This window comes from Gigantopelta aegis, chromosome 3 (genome assembly GCF_016097555.1).
Source record: "Gigantopelta aegis isolate Gae_Host chromosome 3, Gae_host_genome, whole genome shotgun sequence".
Lineage (NCBI taxonomy): Eukaryota > Metazoa > Mollusca > Gastropoda > Neomphalida > Peltospiridae > Gigantopelta > Gigantopelta aegis.
Genome location: NC_054701.1, coordinates 29,939,807 through 29,959,195, shown reverse-complemented (window position 1 = coordinate 29,959,195; position 19,389 = coordinate 29,939,807). Strand labels below are relative to the sequence as shown.

General features: G+C 32.3%; 1 protein-coding gene and 1 non-coding gene across 4 annotated transcripts in view; both read right to left on the bottom strand.

Annotated features, from left to right (window-relative positions):
* The window catches only part of LOC121367855 (ribosomal protein S6 kinase beta-1-like), a 47,981-nt gene that overhangs the window by 21,521 nt on the left and 7,071 nt on the right, over window positions 1-19,389 (bottom strand). For 2 of the 3 annotated variants that reach the window (XM_041492281.1, XM_041492280.1), the window contains exons 6-16: window positions 18,687-18,820; window positions 18,034-18,134; window positions 14,138-14,228; window positions 12,883-12,973; window positions 12,317-12,358; window positions 11,912-11,977; window positions 10,126-10,188; window positions 9,794-9,871; window positions 7,461-7,568; window positions 6,587-6,699; window positions 4,012-4,122 (exon numbers count right to left, since the gene is read on the bottom strand). In XM_041492281.1, coding sequence (XP_041348215.1) covers window positions 4,012-4,122; window positions 6,587-6,699; window positions 7,461-7,568; window positions 9,794-9,871; window positions 10,126-10,188; window positions 11,912-11,977; window positions 12,317-12,358; window positions 12,883-12,973; window positions 14,138-14,228; window positions 18,034-18,134; window positions 18,687-18,820 — 998 coding nt within the window. Of the gene's footprint in view, window positions 1-2,217; window positions 4,123-6,586; window positions 6,700-7,460; window positions 7,569-9,793; window positions 9,872-10,125; window positions 10,189-11,911; window positions 11,978-12,316; window positions 12,359-12,882; window positions 12,974-14,137; window positions 14,229-18,033; window positions 18,135-18,686; window positions 18,821-19,389 lie in introns of those variants that run through there. The other variant, XM_041492279.1, reaches the window with a different exon arrangement.
* LOC121369548 lies at window positions 14,498-14,576 on the bottom strand. Its single transcript, XR_005957651.1, has one exon. It is a non-coding gene; the product is annotated as a small nucleolar RNA SNORD24 (small nucleolar RNA).

Genomic DNA, 19,389 nt, shown 5'->3' with positions numbered 1-19,389 from the left:
TAATGACTTCGTACTTTTTATGATGTTCATGTCAGAATTGTGACAATACCTAACTAATGATGTCACAAGTGTTAAAATATTCACTATCAATTCTCACTCCACCTACTTCTTCCTGACTGGGTTGTAAGATATCTTTACAAACAAAAATCAATATAAATGTTTATGTTCCATAAAAAAGGTATCAAGAAAAAAAACCCTGACGGGGGGGGGGGGGGGGGGGGGGGACAAAAGGACGGAAAGCCCCAAGTATTGCATAGCATTTTGAGCAAACAAAAAAGCATAGCAGCACAGCTATATGTGCATACAACAGGGAACAATATTTCACTCATACCATCTTTCTACTAGTACATCGGTTACGCAACTTTAAATTCACATGAACTGCCAATTCATGTTAATTTTTACGTGGTGTTTTTACGTTTAAAATTAAAAGTTGAAAATTTAAGTATTCCTGGAAAAAAATTCATGTTTAAAAAATCCATGTTTTTGAGGGTTTTTTTTAAATGTTCTAAACTGATTTTTTGACATTTGGAAAATCAATATAGTATAGAACCATAGTGAAGGTGTGTTGGGCTTTGATAATCCACTGGTTAGATGAGTATTATTTACATAACCAAATAATCAGTTATGTAGTTAAAGGTCACATGAACATACATGTACTTCAGTTACCTAACATTTTGAAACATTGTCCCCTTCTACCAAACAATCATGCCTTTCAACCACACAAGACAATTACTTTATATGCTGTCAGTGTCAGTCAATCAATGCTAACTTATATCAACCAGTTATGCTGACTCCATTATAAATATAAAGTTTATATAATAATGAAATGGTGTAAAATGACGAATGAATAATCTTGATTTTCTCAACAGACTGTTTTCTAACAGATTTTCCTAACAGGTATCGACTGTACAAAACCCCTACAGTTAGAAGCTGAATGAAGGGTCAACGTAAATACGCAAGTTATTAAAGTTAAAATTTTAGGAAGAAATATCACTTACAGTTTTACATAAATTATTATGTACATATAAAGTAGTTTTAAAATCAATTAAAAACATTAGCATTATTTTGGATTTTAGTGTTAAAAAAATGATGAAAATTTACCACATTTTATATACACAGGACTGGGGTTGGGGTTTTTTAAATGGCAGGCCAACAGAAAAAGGTCCTGCTAAGAAAACATAATATGGCCTCTTGGAAATAAGACAGCATGTAGTGTGTGAAAAATTGGGATCTCCGAGATGTATTTTAGAGCATTATGGAATTAAAATATAACATACTCTTGAGCTGAATTTCTATTGCACCTGCTTGGTGAAAGACTGCTTTTTGCAGGACACTATTTCAAACCCTAATATATATATATTTATTTTTAAGTAAATATTGCAATCGGAAGTACAGAGAAAACATACAAACTAAGTGCTCATATTAATCATTATCTGTAGTATTTAATTCACATTTGACACCATTCCCTATGCATTGATCACTATCAGAAAGACTAGGTGAACTGTGTTTTTAAACTATGCTCATTCTTCCTCAGCTTCAAGTACAAGCATCCATCAATGGCCTGGTGATGATCTGTCCTTCATTATTTCACAATTAAACATAGCATGAGTGATTTTGGTTTTGGTTTACCCACCTAATATACTTTCTGACTGACTATAAATCATGCTTTTTGACTAAATCTGGGATTTTTAAAATGGTTTTAAAATTGATCAAAGAAAATCTTTTAAAAAATTTAGTCAGCAAATTGACACCCATCTTACTACCTAATAAACAAATGTAATTATTTTTTTTCTATTAAATTAATACTGAAACCATTATGTAACAAAACTAATAACAGTACTATATTTTTATAAGGTTTTTTAAACTTTGGGGGGGGGGGGGTGTGTTGTATTAAAGCAGGGTTTCAAAGGAATCAATAATGAGGTATATTTAGGACTTAAAATCAATTTTCACAACAAAACAATAATATTATCGCCATGACTATCGTGTCATGCATATAGTTTTCCTCATAAGCAATTCAGATATAATTTTGTGTCTTGAAAAACTAAAACAAATGCTACAATTGGTTAATAAAATGTTATACATGTGCTAAAGGAATAAATAAAAGTTATATACACAATTTATATACTAGTTTAGTAAGACATTAAATTACTGGCCGTTTACCAAAAAAACACAAGGTGTAACATCAAATAAAAGCATTCTATGAACCAACAAACCAACCAATCAAAAAATGTTTTAATAAAAATAAGGCAGGCTTTGGAACTAATCCACTTTGTTGAACACAATTTGAATGCAATAGAGTTTATAAAAATAGTTTTGAAACCCAGACTTCACTTAGTACTTTTTGGTGCTCTTTGTTACCTAGACTTCCTCAAAGACTCTTTTAACCATGGCTAGCTCTGAGTAAGCAGAAAATTTTGCCAAATTAGCTATTGGATTAAAACATTTTTTTTTACAGTATCTCAGTTATTTTTTAACAAAATATTTACTAATAATTAATGAAAATATTTCACAAAATTAAAATAAAATTCTCCAAATATTTTTAAAATTCACAACTGGTGAATTTGGCAAGTGTCAGAGCTAACCTTGATTAACTGTCATGTAACAAACTATTTACTATTAAACACATTTTAAACAATAAAAAAACATCAAAATGGCACCTAAGGATGTTCTTCCATATCATAAGGCAATAAGAGTTGTAACCACAATATTGATGTATTACGGTAATTAATAATATCTAAAATATCAACATAATACTGGAACACTTATCATGGCAAACCTCAACATCATGGTTTTCTCATCTGGGTATTACTGTTGATTTGTATGCATATCTTAATATTTTAATTTACATTTTCACCAGGAAATAAGGCAATCTTTAACACACATCCAGCATTTTCTGCATCACAGACCTATTATGTTTAAAACAAACAATCTGTACACAAATAGTCAACTGACACTCAGTGACTTGCTTCCATTCTTGTAATTATTTTTCTAGCACACACTGAAAACAAAATATACGTAATCTTTCACCAGTAACAAGATATTTATACTCTTGAATAATTTTTTTTTTATTGCAGCTGTGTTTTGTATCATTTTAAAACATTACTACTATCCTAATGTCAGCATTAAATTACGTTTAAATTCATCATAGTTGGATTCAGAACATCACAGAAATGTTTAAGTATTATTCTGTCTTATTTGGTAACACTGTAATTAAAAGTACAGATGAACGTGTCATATGGTATTGATATTTTTCGTAGTTAAATGAAATACGGCTACCAGTTATAAAATCTGAAAACTAGTTTGTCATATTTGAGCTAACATTGTTATCTGCAAAACAGCTATGGTGGATAGTGTTAGCTGAAGAGAACATATACTTCACAACATAAATTGTAAGTCACTTTATTGTCAAGAACATTGATACAGAATTTCATAGATCAAGGAAAATGTGTTGGATCGTAAAATAACCACATTTAGTATTCAGAATGAAAATATTATTGGCATTCATAACCCAAAGTTAGACAAAAATGGAACTGGTAATCCATGATACTACCGGTATGTCCGTAAAATTATATGAAAAATGAACTTGCCAACTGTATCATATATCTTTTCTTTAAAGGTTACCTCCAAATTAATTATCTTCAACTCTATTATAGTCACAATAAGGATATCACAGAATTTTTCAAATATCACTATGTCTTTATCAGGCAAACACAGATCCACCTAGTCATCAAAACGAGAAACTTAAAATTAACTTTCAAAATGTCTCGTAATGTCTTTTCTTTGAGGAAGCCATATTATTTGACAAAGAACACCCATCACTTTCCAATATTTAGATATAAAAATAAGTTAGAAGAATAATTTAAAACTGCATAAATCTTTAAATAAAAAAGAAGTTCCTAATGTCCCCTTTGTCAAAGTAGCTGTAGATGGGGTGGTCTGTTTTGGGTGCCTGGGAAAACTGGGATCTTGTGTACGATATTTTGAGTGGCTATTGCTGGTGACTTTGACCTTTTATGGAGGCTCGAACTGGACGTGTCCATGTCCTCGGTGCCGTCAATTCCGTTTGCATGAGCCGTGTCACCGATTGGGAAGCCTTCGATAGCTTGATGATGAGCTGGACTGTAAATGAAAGGAAAATTTGTTTATGAACACCTCAGCACATTATAAATTTTAAAAATATCATCATGTAGTGACTAACCTATGGTTAATGCTACATTTGGCACTGCTCACCTGTGTACTCACCAAATTTCCTATTCACTAATTTTTATACAAACATTTAGTCTTTGGCTAATAAAATATTCCTTAAAGGAAATACTCTACATTTTTTAAAATAGGCTAAACCAAAATTTGTTCCAGTGTGAGCCAATTTAGGAGAGCAAATGACAGTGGAAACCTGCTACAGTCACATTGTCTATCATCGAATAGCAGCATGAGCATGTAAATTAACCTTCTCATCGACATGACAGTACATACCAAAGCTTTTGATAATACTTGCCATGAGGCACCGGCTGGAATGAAAAAAAACCTTGACATCCACCAAGGGGAGGTGGACTGTAAACAAACAAGCCAAAATGCAGTGCTTAATCTAAACAAAAATACCTTGGCATTTTGGTGAATTTTGTTTTGAAAGTATGTAGTCAAACAATGTAAATATTCATTAAACATGTCAATTCCTGAATCAACTTTTCGGCAAATTAATTTTGAAATTAATTTGGCAGATTCTACTTATATTCTACAGCTCTGTGAAATTATCATGTACAATACTTGTAATATGTACATTAATAACCACAACCTTGAAACTAATCATCTTTTAAAAAAAAATGTTCTGAGTTTGCAGCCTATATAAGATGTTTCAAATAATAAGGCCATTTAAAATGACAAAAATTACACTATAAATAAATGTTCTTATTTGGAACATGAGTGTCTCTATATTCAGTAGGTTTCTGATCATCCTAATCTTTGTCTCAGCTTAAATGCCTTTTCTTTATCCAATATATTTTTTAATTCCATATGTACAAAATTACTGGAAGAAAGAAAACAATCCATTAGATGACCAGAAAAACACTGATATTGTAAACAAGAAAGTACATTAACTATATATAACAGTTGTCGTTATAAAAGGCTATATTGTTACAATAGCAACAAACTCAGAACAGTCTCTTTAAGTATATCACAATTGGAAAAGGAATAACACATCTCATTAGGTAATAATTCCAATCTGTAAATTTGTTATAAATTCCTGGATTGGTCAAAATGACATCATGTGACTGCAACAACACAACAAAAATCGTTTCAATGGTTTTCTTTATTTTTTAAAATTAATAAAATAACTGTTTATGTTATTTGTTAATGTTGAATCACAAAAATTTCCTTTTTTTCTGATCTAGCTGTATGCAAACATTTCAGTTTAATGATGTTTGTTTAAATTCATTATGAGTATGTTGGTTGTCAAAGCATTTATAAAACCAGGGTTGAAAATTATTGGCTAAGGGCTACTAAGAATTTTACAAAGGTAGTCCGTTGGGCGACCATCGATTTTATTGTCGTTGTCATAATTGTTTTAACTTTAAGCGATCTGCATGAAGTAAGAACAGATCAGATCTAAAGTGACACCAAAACTTACATGATGACATAACCGTCCAAATATTACTGATCGTAATAAACAATAAGTACGTTTTTATTCTTTGTAATGTGATACATCGTATATTTTGGTAAAATGATTTTGGTGGTGTGGGTTTTTTTTTGGTCACAGATTTATTTTTCTTTCAAAATTTATTTTATTAGTTGCCTACTACTGTAGCATTTACAATATCCAAATTAAATGAAAATGTGTGCGTACTTAGTCTAAAGGAGGATAGCCACTCCTAAGGAAATCTTTTACTGGAAATGTTAACCCCTCTTGCATCGCTACAGAGGACTGCCACCATAGACTAGTTTATATACTAAAACACGTGCAGCTCTACCTGCATTATTTATTTATTTTACTTCATAGATAATGCAAGTCAAGCTGCATACCTTGGAAATTCTAGCATTTTGTCTCCACCCCAGTATTAAAAATGAGATTTAATATGTATAATTTAATGATAATTTGTAAAGAAACATTTTTATTTATACTGGATTTCTTTTTTCAAAAAGTGTTATTTGAGTTATTATAGGTTTAAAACGTAATAACATGTTTTATATGAATTTTAACTTTATTCATTATGAAGTTACATGCCAATTCATCGGACTATATACGATGAGCACATATTATTATTCAACAAAGAACATTCTAGTTTTGAATTTGGCTGTGCAGTTAAATATGAATATGATAATTGGAGGGCTAGTTGAATTTGAGAAGGGCCAGTGAGATTTTCAACCCTGTAAAACATCTCATTTCTATTTGTCAACTTCCATGCATTAAGTTTTCCCTTTCTGTTAACACAGAATACAATGAATATAAGAAATATTGTGTATGTAAATCACTGTATATCCTAGATTTAATGTACTTTGTGTTTAAATGTTTCTGGTGATTTAATTTAATTAAAAACTATAATGTTTAGATTTTTCAAGTCCTATACTGTAATTACAGTGCAACATTTACCTAACAGAGAATCTGAGACTTGACCCCATCTTCCGAGGTGATCGGGGTTCCTTCTCGGCGATCCATGGAAGATTCATCTCTTGTAGGACAGACGGTGCTACATAGGTGAAACCCTGGAACAAACAGTCAAGTAATGCATGTTTTCATTCAGTAAATATTGTACATCATGAAACTAATGCAATCAAGATATTAATGCGAAAACTTTGTACGATGTATCAGCGCAATAACTAGTTGACACATTATATTTTTAACCTAGTAAAAAGGAAACAACCAAATGTGTTTCCATTAGAATGAAGGTGCTATTTATTATCCATATGGTTAAAAAATATCTTGGTACATATCAAAGTGATATGTCCGGTGAGAATGCCAAGTGGGACGTTACACTTCATGACGTCATCGATTGGTGCACTACAACCTTACAGGAACGTCAACTAAACAAGCTGAGTGATATAAATTAAGATCGATTATGGGTAAACAGTATCTTATATAATTTAAATAAAATGTATCTTTACAGAATTTTATATCTTTAATTAAACAGCTTTTAATGTAAGATATAAGAAAACAATGGAGTACCAAAAATGAGCAGATGATTTGTCATCCATTTCTCACCAAACGAGGAAATTTAATCCTCTAATTCCATGAAATACTACTATTTAAAAAATAGTTTAAATTTGTTTTCATTTTAATGCTTTAGAAGCAAATTATTAAATGTTCATTAACTCTTATATTTCTTGTGAAACACCAAATGAAAATGTGAACATCACACATTTAATTTTTTAAATTTAAAGTGTCACAATTGCAACAAGAAAATAATATGAATATATAGCAGTTAACAGTTAAAAATAAAAGTATTGACAAGCAATGGACATCGTACCACAAAGACTTGATTTGCACTTTCACTAAGATAAGAATCGTCTGGCGAGTCAACAGGGGTCTGTTTTGTGAATTTTGTGTCAAACTGACTGACATCCTCATCACCGGTCTAAAAAGGAAACATAATAAAGCATATTAAGAACAAAAAAATAGACAAAATAATTTATTAAGAAAAGTTAACATATTAAAGGGTGTTTTTTTAAAACATTATTTTGTTGTATAACTTATCTTTATTTGTAATTCAAGCATGGTTACAAATGAAAATAAAGATTTACTTCTACTGCCACTAGATAACAAAATAAAGATGTAAAAAGAAAATAATCAAAATAAAGATTTTAAGAGAATCACTTCCTGTATAACTTATATTTATTTGTTATTAAAGCATGGTTACAAATAAAAATAAAGTTTTAATTCTAGCCATGGTAAAGGATTATTACATGACAGAAAAAATAATATCACAAATAAATTTGCAAGGGAACAACTATATTAAAAAATGGTGCCTATTTGTCGCGGTATTAGAAGCCAGTGAATAAGTATTATACTTCTCCGTTTTTCTTTTTTATTAAGGTGGATTTAATCAACTGGTTTTTAATGCATCTATAATAATATATATATATATATATATATATATATATATACACACACACACACACACACATACAGTCAAACGTCAGTATCTCGACCTCGGTAACCTCGAGTACCCAACATATCTCGACGTCCATTGCCAGTCCCGGCATTTTCCCTATGTAATGTTACCAAATCGAGAACTGTTATCTTGATCATGCTAACCTCGAGTACCAGACTTATGTCAAGCACATTTTGGTGTCCCTAGGTACACTTTGTTGGTTTTCCCCTCGAAGTATAATTTTTTTTACCTGCTTTGACCATTGCTTTTATTTGCCATTGTGTATGTGTGTGCGTACATGCGTGTGTGTGGCGTGTGTATAATATGTACTCTCACGTCTGTATTAGTGTGATATATGTACACAAAACTATCATATTACGATACTGACACCACAGTGTATGTTGGTGATACGACACAACTTACTTCGCTATCTTGTACCTGTCATTTATACTTTATACCCACACCCGAGCAGGCCAGGGGTATTAAGAAAATAAAGACTTTGTGTGTTCTTAGTCCGTATGGTCGTATTTTGTTCCAGGTTCGTTGGATATGCATGCATTGAAATAACTGGCATTTTGGGCCAAGCGGCCACGTGGTATTGTTTAATGTTTACCCCGGACTGTTTGTGGACTGCACCCCCACCAATTGATCGGGTGATGTTGAAAGAAAGTGAGCTATGTCGCAACACTCGACGTAAAAGACTCATATAACACTTAAGTAATGTTTGATGTGCAGGTGACGAAGAGGTTTTTTTTCTTCTTCTTTCTCTCTTTTTCTTTCTTTCCCCCTCTCCCTTTCTTTGGTCAACCAGTGCTTTACAACTGGCATATGAAAGCGAAAATTAATTTACAATATTCTTTGTTGTACAGTACCGGTAGGATCTATTTATCAATCCATCAACCCATCTGTCGATCTATCTGTCGACGAACAATGCAATATCAGGCTAATAAACAAAAATGTCCAGAGAAAATATCGACAAAACAGTTCATATTCGAATCGCCCCTGACTATATCATTGACTGTTGTCAAGTTTGCAAACACATATGTTTGGCATAATTTATATCATCGACTATTATGTTTATCTCAAGCCACAGATATCTCGAGCTTGGTGGTTCGGTCCCTTCAACATCGAGATACCGAAGTTTGACTGTGTATATGTATATGTATATTCATATATATGTATGTATGTATGTATGTATGTATGTATGTATATATATATATATATATATATATATATATATATATATATATATATATATATATAAATCGTGTAAATAGATCTGCTGTGAAATAGCCCATGTGATCAATTACATGTTACATCAGTTGTACATACTTTTTTACCTTTTGTTTGTACTGTTTGTATTTAATTACATGCTGTGTGTATAGTGTATTGTTCTTTTTTCTTGTATTTTGTAATTTATGTTTTATAAACTGTAAAAAAAAAGCCAATAAAAAAAATAATAATAAAGAATTAAAAAAAAAAAGTTTTAATTCTTCAGGCAATAGCAAAAGACATTTGGTTGGTCTTTTAAAAAAGGATTCCCCTATGAAGATGTCATTCCTTTCATTTACTGTATTTAAGATAAAATGTGTACATAGTAAAACAATTTACACAGTAATGTAAGCCTGTGCTATCTCACTACAACTAGTCTCCTACTGTATTACAAACTGGTCTCTTGTTTAGCAAACACCGACCACATGTATACTTACCACATTTGGTTTGAATGGAGGTTCTACCCTGTGGGCTAAAAGGTCACTCCAATTTATATGGCGGAAAAAAGCATGACTCTGAAAAGAAAGAATTTTTTTTTTTTTTAAATTACAATATGATTTTAAAAACTAGGTTTAAAAAGAACTAAAAAGTAATTTCAGAGAATGGGAACTTAGAAATAATTTTTAAAATAACAATTTCAAACATTATTTATGATAAACTATAGCTAGAAATAACATAATTATTAATTGAATTACAAAATCTGAAAATATTGCATGCAAATATAATTAAATATGCAGCATATGTAGTTGAAGAATCAATACTAAAATACCTTGACTGGTTTTGCATCATCTATTCCACCTCCTAGACGATCAACTGGAGATTTTCGTAGTAACTAGAAATAATTTATAAAAATACATTTCAATTTCAACTATAAAAATACATTATAAAATAACTACTTAATATATATACATGAAGTTTTTAAAAAAGACATTGTTTATAAGAGTATTACAGGTTAAATGTGACAATAAAGACGTGTATATATGCACTGCACAATGATGAAGTGGTTGCTATGTGCTGTGGTTCATTCAGGAATCTCTCCAAATGATTGGCAATAATTTCTATAACTAGCTCACAACAGATTAATAGTCAAAATGTGTTTCATTAGTCTGTTTTAAGAAATTATTTTTAGAAAAGTAACCTTGTGGTAACCACAATTATTATAAAGACATAAAAATTAATTCTAATTCATTCTGCATAGAACACTAAATTTGATTGGTTAATCAAATCCATTTGCAGAAATAAAACGAGCATAACCTGTCAGAAATGTGGGGGATTCCCCAAGAGCCTAGTTGGATGTACTTACCATACTTTTAAAATACCAACATTGAATCTTTTTCTGAATCAAAATGTGTTCCTCTAAATTTTATGATGTAAATGCTATATATAAATGTTTGTGTGACGTGACCTGTGTGACACTGACAGGAATGCAGAAGTAACGGCAACTATGCCAAATTATGAATTTTCATTATCGAGCACCAGTTGTTGTGACGAGTATTCGGAATAAGTGAAATCAGTAATAATGGCTGGCATTGTTGTTAATAAAATAAAATACAAAATCGATTATAAAAACAACTGTTGTAATACACGTAAAAACATCTCTTTTTGATCACCTTTAAATCAGCATCATTTGAACTGTGATTGTCACAATAAACAGTACTTTTGAAACCACCCTTTGCAAAACATTTGACAATGCATGATGAGATCATGTGACATCAAGAATGATGGGCCATGTTAATTGTTGCTACGATAAAAATGAGTGTTATTCTTTTCTTCCGTATGCCTTGATAACGTCACTTATCACCTCGAGCCTGTAGTGTTATTTAACAATGAAATAATCCTCTGATACATGGTCTGAGTTTCTAAAATCTGGTGTTGGTTGGTAGAGAGACCAGGGTTATATTCTTAAATCCAGTTATTCTGGGAGGGTAAGGCTAAAATGAGTTGCACATGTTAGGTTTTACTGTTGGATACCATTGAAATGGCAAGAAAAACCGAATGGGAAGTAAGATCATGCTGTTAATTGCTCAGTAACTTAATCCCTTAACTAATACAGCTCTACTAAGAAAAAAATAAACATACACTCTTCAACTTCTCTTTTCAATGTGGTCGTATTTGCTGCATTACAATTAAATATTACATTTAAACTATGTTTGGTTTGTTGTATACACACTAATTTACACTGAAATTAACAATTTTGTACAAAATATTTGGTTTATTTTACAAGTTAATGCACTATACACAGTTCATTCTATACATTACAATCTATTGATAATATACAGTTCATTCTAGGCAGTAGTTCATTCTAAGCATGTTTTAAGTGTACTTTACTATAAAATTATATCTTATAATTATTATAAAATTAATTTGGTAAATACAATGTTAAAATGGGGCTAAAATATTCACAAGAAAAATTATCATTTTAATCAACCCTCCTGCTGTGGAGTTTTTAATTTTCAATAAATTAAACTAAATTAATTGCATTTCTTTTGTTGTTCAGTATACATTGCACCTGTTTATAAAGCTTTGATCAGTATACAAATAAAACTCAACAATACCCTTTTTATTAGGCCTCTGGCTTCGTTGGTCAGATATGGAGGCAAACTTAGTTTGGCTTTTAAAATCTGAAAACAGAAAATTCAATTTCCCATCTTAAACACAACAAAATGTAATATTATAAAAACTGAACTTACAAACTTTTTGTTTTATCAGTCATACACGAACATAGTTCACATTCATCTGTCTAGCTACTATAAATATTGTACCTAACCCACCCCTAATAGAGATGTTCTGCTCCTGGACAAACAAAATTTGTACAATAATTAATATACTGAATAACAATAGTAGAGAATGACTATATATTATTATTTCTATGTAATAAAATTAGTTCCCAAATAGTGATTATGCCACCATTTAATTAGAGTTTTCAGTAGCCTGTCACTTATGGTGACAAATTAGTGTACCTTATCAACAGTCTTCTTTCGGTTCTCTGCTGTAAATGGAGGCTAAAAAAGAAAACAATCCAACAATATTATATGCTGTAAATATGACTGTTTCCAGAAATATGATGAGTTAAGTTTTTAAATAATAAAAATAATGGATATAGAAAATATTCATCTTGAGGCCATACAGTGTGCACATAAGTTTCTATTCAACATAGAACATTCAACTGATATCTGTGCAGTTATAATTGTTTTTGGTAAAATATTAAAGATTTATGTAACATTTTATGATAAAATTTCTAGATTTTTAATTTTCTTGTACAATTAACCATTATATGAGTTTCTAAAGCTATTTATTTATGTGATGTAATTTGTACTGGTTTAATGCTAAAAGGTTCTGTGCAGCAGAATAATATGCAAATAACCAATTTATGCTATAAACCAATATGCAATTAAGTGGATTTGACTGTATATTGATCAATTACAATTAATTTTAACTCATAAATGACCCTGTATTGCACAATATTCTAAACTTAAGAGACAAATAATAGAGTTATGCAGAAAGCATGATTAAAAAGTGAACCCACTGCTCCTGTCAACATGTCGAACATTAAAGCTCCCAGACTCCACCAGTCAACAGCTTTACCATGGCCACTCCGTGTTAGGATCTCAGGGGCCCTGGGTTCAGCAAAAAATATATTAAACATCAGTATATACCCTGTGTAAAAACAACAAACTACAGATATATTAAACATCAGTATATACCCTGTGTAAAAACAACAAACTACAGATATATTAAACATCAGTATATACCCTGTGTAAAAACAACAAACTACAGATATATGATCTATAACCTCTGTGCTGTATAATAGGTTAATTAAAAAAACACATTTAAAAACATTACCAAAATATAATATTTGGTCCTGAGACAAAAACTACATTTGAAAACTTATTCTTTGCTACCAACTAGTCAACATAGATCCACAATTAGTCATTATATAGATTAGTGTATTACACCTGCTAAATGTGTAATGAAACAAAAATGCTGATTTTATATTCTAGTCTTTGTTATATTTTATCATAATGTTCTAAGGCATTCCAATACTTACGATATGTGAGCTGGTTCTAGGGATGATTTGTGACATAAAGACATTCATACAACTTTAGTCTTCACAATTGTGAATACTACCATCATAATTGTGAGACTGAGTTCATGGAAAGTAATTCCCAGGTATAAAATAATTTATCACCCATTACAGGCTTTTGTAGGAGATATTGCTGGCACTATAATTTGTGATATCTCCTGCGATATTCTCGTTACATCACTGTGTATGTTTCAGTGCTAAACATATCATTAGTGACGTCACGCCACTGTCATTCTGCTATTTAATGATTCTACCGCTGCCAAATATAGTGACATCCAACCCACATTACCGACATTGTTTACAACTGTCGCAAATGAAAAGAATAATAAAAAGAATACCCGTCCCCGAGTGTCCTGTGATATCATAATTTATCAGCACTTGTTGATAAAAGTATAAAATTCCTCGGCAAGCCTCAGATTTCATACTTTTATCAACTCGTGCTGATAAATTATGATATCACAAGACACTCAGGGAGTATCCTCTATTTACTGTTGATGAGTTGTCTTGTGCACGCTAGGTTTGAACTAGCTAAAACACTGCTACCTAAATATAGATCTGACAGGTTGATATTTTAAACATAGCAGAAGAAAGCCAAATCAAAAGTGTATTCTAAAATTAATTCTCTTTAAAATGTCTGAAGTTATTTTTACTTTGAAATACACACACCTTCCAAATGGTATGAATCTGCTGTACTTACATGTACTCGATTGTTCCACAGAATGTGTGTGTCACCGCTCCTTCACTGATAGACTCCTTACACAAGCCAAAATCAGTTAGCTTCACATGACCTGAAATAAACCAAACTTAAATAACTACTGCAGGCAATATAGGTACATCTAGATATACAAACCTAGATCCAAATATGGCCTAATAACAGATGACTTATTAATAAAGGCTAATCTGTTTTACAAAGTGTCTTTAAAAAAAAGATTCTGTGAGGGCTAGTGACTTTCTCAAACATTTTTTGAACCCTGCCGTTATTGTTAAATACTGCTCTAAATGTTATATAATAAAATGTTTCTATAAGATTATAGTATTATAATATGTTTCAAAGCATTGCCTCAGAAATTTGTGGTGAAATGTACTCATCATGTAAGTAGTCAAGAATAGCAAATATATAAATCACATCACTGGCAAATGCTTTTCTTAAGTTAACTGTGTTGATATTTATTGATATCACAGATCCATATTACTTGTATTACACCTGAGCTACTAGTATGACAAGTTCTAATATTTGACATGAGATAATGAAGGAATGATAAAACAAATAAATTAACAAACAACAAAAGGATTAAATACATGCAATATAATAATAATATTAATACTAGTGGTTCACCCTGTCCATTGTCAAATTAGCCAACTGCTAACTTTTGAACAAAGTGGCCACAAATATTTAGTCTTTGGCTAATATAATTTCCTTAAAGGGACATTCCTGACTTTAAAGCTAATAAAATAGACAGTAATATGGATTAGTAAACTCACCTGTAATACATTTGTGTAAAAAAATCAATGAAAAGTGCGAAATTGAAATACTTACATAGAACAATACTTTCGGGATTCCCCATGACACGATTATTTGAAATCCTCGCGGAAAGGTGAAGGTCAGAGGTCGCAGTGATGACGAGAACACAAATTTCACACAATGCAATATTCAACACGTTTTTGGGATGCAGTCGATTCGTCCACTGGACAATTTGTCCACGGATGATTCGTCCACTGAGGAACTCGAGACGATTCGTCCACTACAAAAAATCAGTTCCGGACGATTCGTCCACTGGGTTTTTATTTCCCCAGTACATTTCCATGGGTGAAAGTTTTCCGGCATATGCCGGATTTTCAGATTTTTCTGGGTCTCTAAGGGTCGTTTTTCCAAATCGTGTAAATCCGTTGAGATTTTCATAGGGGGGTGGGTAGGGGTTATGACCCAACTTCGATTGTTGGTAGATGATTACTCCAAAGTTCAACAAAAAGTTTGATTCTACAACCTAGTTTTTGCAATGATTCATTCCAAGAAAGTTCCCCGATCTAGCAGATGCACATTTCAGTAAGTGCGCGGTTGTTGTTGTTTGTTTTTGTTTGGGGTTTTTTTTTGGGGGGGTGTGTGTGTGTTGTTACGAAGATCGTCGATCCTTTCGTTCGATTCCGACAAAACTGACTCAATGCGATCACCAGTCAACGGAAACACAAAATCGCAGTCCATGAAACGAGATCCAGAAAGTCTAAACAACACGCTTTGTTTGAATGACATTTGTTGTTTTGTTGAATTGTTTTTTAATGTACATTTAATTATATTGGAATTGAAGACAACAAGTTTTTATTTTATTTCGGGGTTATTAGGCATATGGGGATAACATGTAACGAGGGAGGGTACAGTGGATATAATGTACGCCATTGAAGGAGAACATGACATGGGGGGTGGGGGGTGTTAATAAAGTCTTCCGACGCGGAGGCTTGCATTACCTATTTACCACATCGTGACATGCGAGATAATGTACGAGCGAGTGGACGAATCGTCCGGGGCATAATAATGAATACAAACAGTTAATAAAAAATGGATATTAATGTTGAATTCTAACTCTATTTTACTTTTTTGGTTATAGTATACCACAAAATAATGTTAAGAAACGATTACAATGTCAAAGAAATAACTATTAATATGTATGAAAAAAATGCAGTCATCGAGTGGACCAATCGTCCAGTGGACGAACTGTATGGAAAGCACGTTTTTAATGTTATTTATTTTTTAATATTGACGTTTTGCATTGATTACCAATGACTTTCCATTTGTTTCCTACAAGTCAGTAGTATTACAAATTTTTTTTTCGTTAAACTAAGCGATACGAATGGATGCATTTTAAAAGAAACAAGTAGAAATGATGCCGATAACAATTCCAAGATTTCATAATAATGTTCTTTTTTTTCCTTCTTTTTTCCAACTTCAATAACTTTTTGATCTTGTCTCTTTTCTATTGCTTTCGGCTTGGCAAGCCTTCTGATCATTCTAGCATTTAGGGTTAGGGTCACTTGTACTTATAGCTATAGAGATCTATAGATGTTGAAAAGATCGGAACTTTGTCCATTAGTCAACTCGCCCCAACCCAAGCATTATACTCATAATACTGTGATGGTGCAATTTTATGGGTATCTGGTCGTTTCGGCCGGTTGCTAGTCACTTCGTACCTTGGTCCTTTCGTACCATAGTCATTTCGTAGCTTAATTCTTTTGTACCATAGTCATTTCGTACCTAATTTGGTCCTTTCGTACCATTGCAAAATTGAAAGTCATATCGTACCCAATCTAATTAGGTATATAAGATGCAAACACCGCCTGCTACTGACTTTATAAATCATTAAATATTTAATTTTGTCCCTAAAAAAAGATTAAGTCATTTCGTACCATACACTGAAACAAATTTGTTGTTAATTTAAGGGCGTTTCTGATCAGCAAAAACAAAAAACATATTGTCATTGTGTATAAGTAATAAACATGAGAAATTGGCTGATTTGGTAATTGATAGGGTAGTCAATGTTTTCAGTGGTTGTTATTGTTTATTTCTTAAACAAATAAGATAATAAGTAATATTCGACCATTTCAGCTGGTAACTGAAAAAAATTGTTCATATTTATTTATTATTATTAGCATATTTATTAATTATGAATGTAAAAAAAGCACACTTTGGTCAATTGGAGCCAATTTCAGAAAACCAGCGAAGTTGGCCGTTAATAATACATACCAAATACGGCTCTTGTCAGGTAAAATGGAAATAACAGTTGACAGGTGTTATGGTAAATCAATAACGATATGCTGCACAATAATGTGTTCTGATTTTCAAACTGTCAAAGTAAATTTAAAAAACAAAACAAAAAAACACTGCTTTTATGCTATGGTCGATTCGTTTTTTATATACTGGTATGAAATGACTATGGTATGGAAAGACTTCTCACAATGGTACGAAATAACTAAGGTACGAAATGACTTTTTGCTTTTGCAATGGTACGAAATGACTAGGGTACGAAATGACCAGGCAGCATGGTATTTACATGTGCTCTACGTCACAAAAAGGTCACGTGATGCGCTTCAAATGCATGACAAGTCGAAGGGAATCCGCCGTCTAAAAATAGACTTTATTTGACGGTTGAAGGGAAAAATAAATTGATACGTACGAAAAAATATTTGGCAAAAATGCATATTGAGCTACTACGAACATTTGGGGTACCAAAAACACATTGGATATACAGATATAGATATTCTGGACAAGGAAATGTAAGTAAATAGTCATTCTAACAATTAAAAAAGGTTTTATTAGCCGGAAACTTTATAGCATTGCAACAAAGTCAGGAATGTCCCTTTAAATTAACCACATTTTTAATAATATCTGAAAAATGGCTAAGCCAGTTTCCCAGTGTAAGCCCTGATGAATGAATGATTTCTTCAAAAACGGAAGCAACTTAACTTACTATTTAAATTCAACCTTTGATTTTTACCTCGGTCAATAACGTATGTGGACTCAATGAAAATTACAATGAGTATTGATTATCACACTACAACTATCTTTTCACCAAATATCAAATTAAAACAGTACGAAATACCCACCAACAGAATCCAATAAAATATTTTCTGGTTTCAGATCTCTGTAGATAATTCCCTCAGCATGTAAATGTTCTATCGCTAGTGTGATCTCAGCTAAATAGAAACTGAAATGAACAGAAAAAACATTAGCCAAAAAACAAGAGACAACAAATTAAGTGGCAAACAAAAGAAATATACAGTCAGACCTCGTTACAATGACCGTCATTACTACGACATTTACACCATCTGACCACAAATTGTCGGGAACAAAAATACACCTTCCGTCACCGACAGAGCAAATTAGGAACAAACGTGTATCCGACGTCTGAAAACACCTCTTTACAACGACATTACATAATCACAGATACCGTAGCACGTTGGCAGTACACACACAACCACTTAAAATCCTTGATCTCGTAGTGAGCCGACTGTGTCACATGCTGTCCGAGCTACCGATGTCTGCGAAATCTGTAGACATGTATTGCTTTTGCAAATAAGCCTTTAGTTAACCAATTAAAGGATTAACTTTGAACAATAAAATCTTCTATTTTGTAAACGAAACAGGCACCAATCGGAGATGTCTTTAACCAAGCAATGATTAGACTGAAGGTGAATGCGCCTACTTAAGGGACTACTAACCACTCCAGCAGTAACAAAGTCTAATTTGTCTGATTTACCATGCTGTGTCCTCCATAAAGATTCCTTCTCGCTCAAGCTGCATGAAGAGTTCTCCGCCAGGAAGATACTCGAGAATCAGATACAGCTTGCCACCTGTTTGGAATGCATAGATCAGATCAACGATAAATGGATGCTGAAAGTAAACAAACAAAATGCATATTAATATATTAACAAACTTTTACAAATCAATATCATCAGTTCTCATTTTAACAAGAGTTATGCAGTTGTTTGTAAAGAAACACTTATTTACAATGTGCAAAAGCATATTACGCTTTATTACTCCAGTAAGCACTCATAACCAGGGAAATGAAAATCACAATTTCCCATTAAGAAATTATCATGAATTGGTGTAATTAGTACTCGCATGAGCCATTAGTTGTACAAACCGTCAGATCAGGGCCATTGGATAGTATGAGTTACAATGTAATCACTGTTGCAATGGCATCTAATGCTGGACCGGCCTCGGTGGCGTCGTGGCACGCCATCGGTCTACAGGCTGGTAGGTACTGGGTTCGGATCCCAGTCGAGGCATGGGATTTTTAATCCAGACGCCGACTCCAAACCCTGAGTGAGTGCTCCGCAAGGCTCAATGGGTAGGTGTAAACCACTTGCACCGACCAGTGATCCATAACTGGTTCAACAAAGGCCATGGTTTGTGCTATCCTGCCTGTGGGAAGCGCAAATAAAAGATCCCTTGCTGCT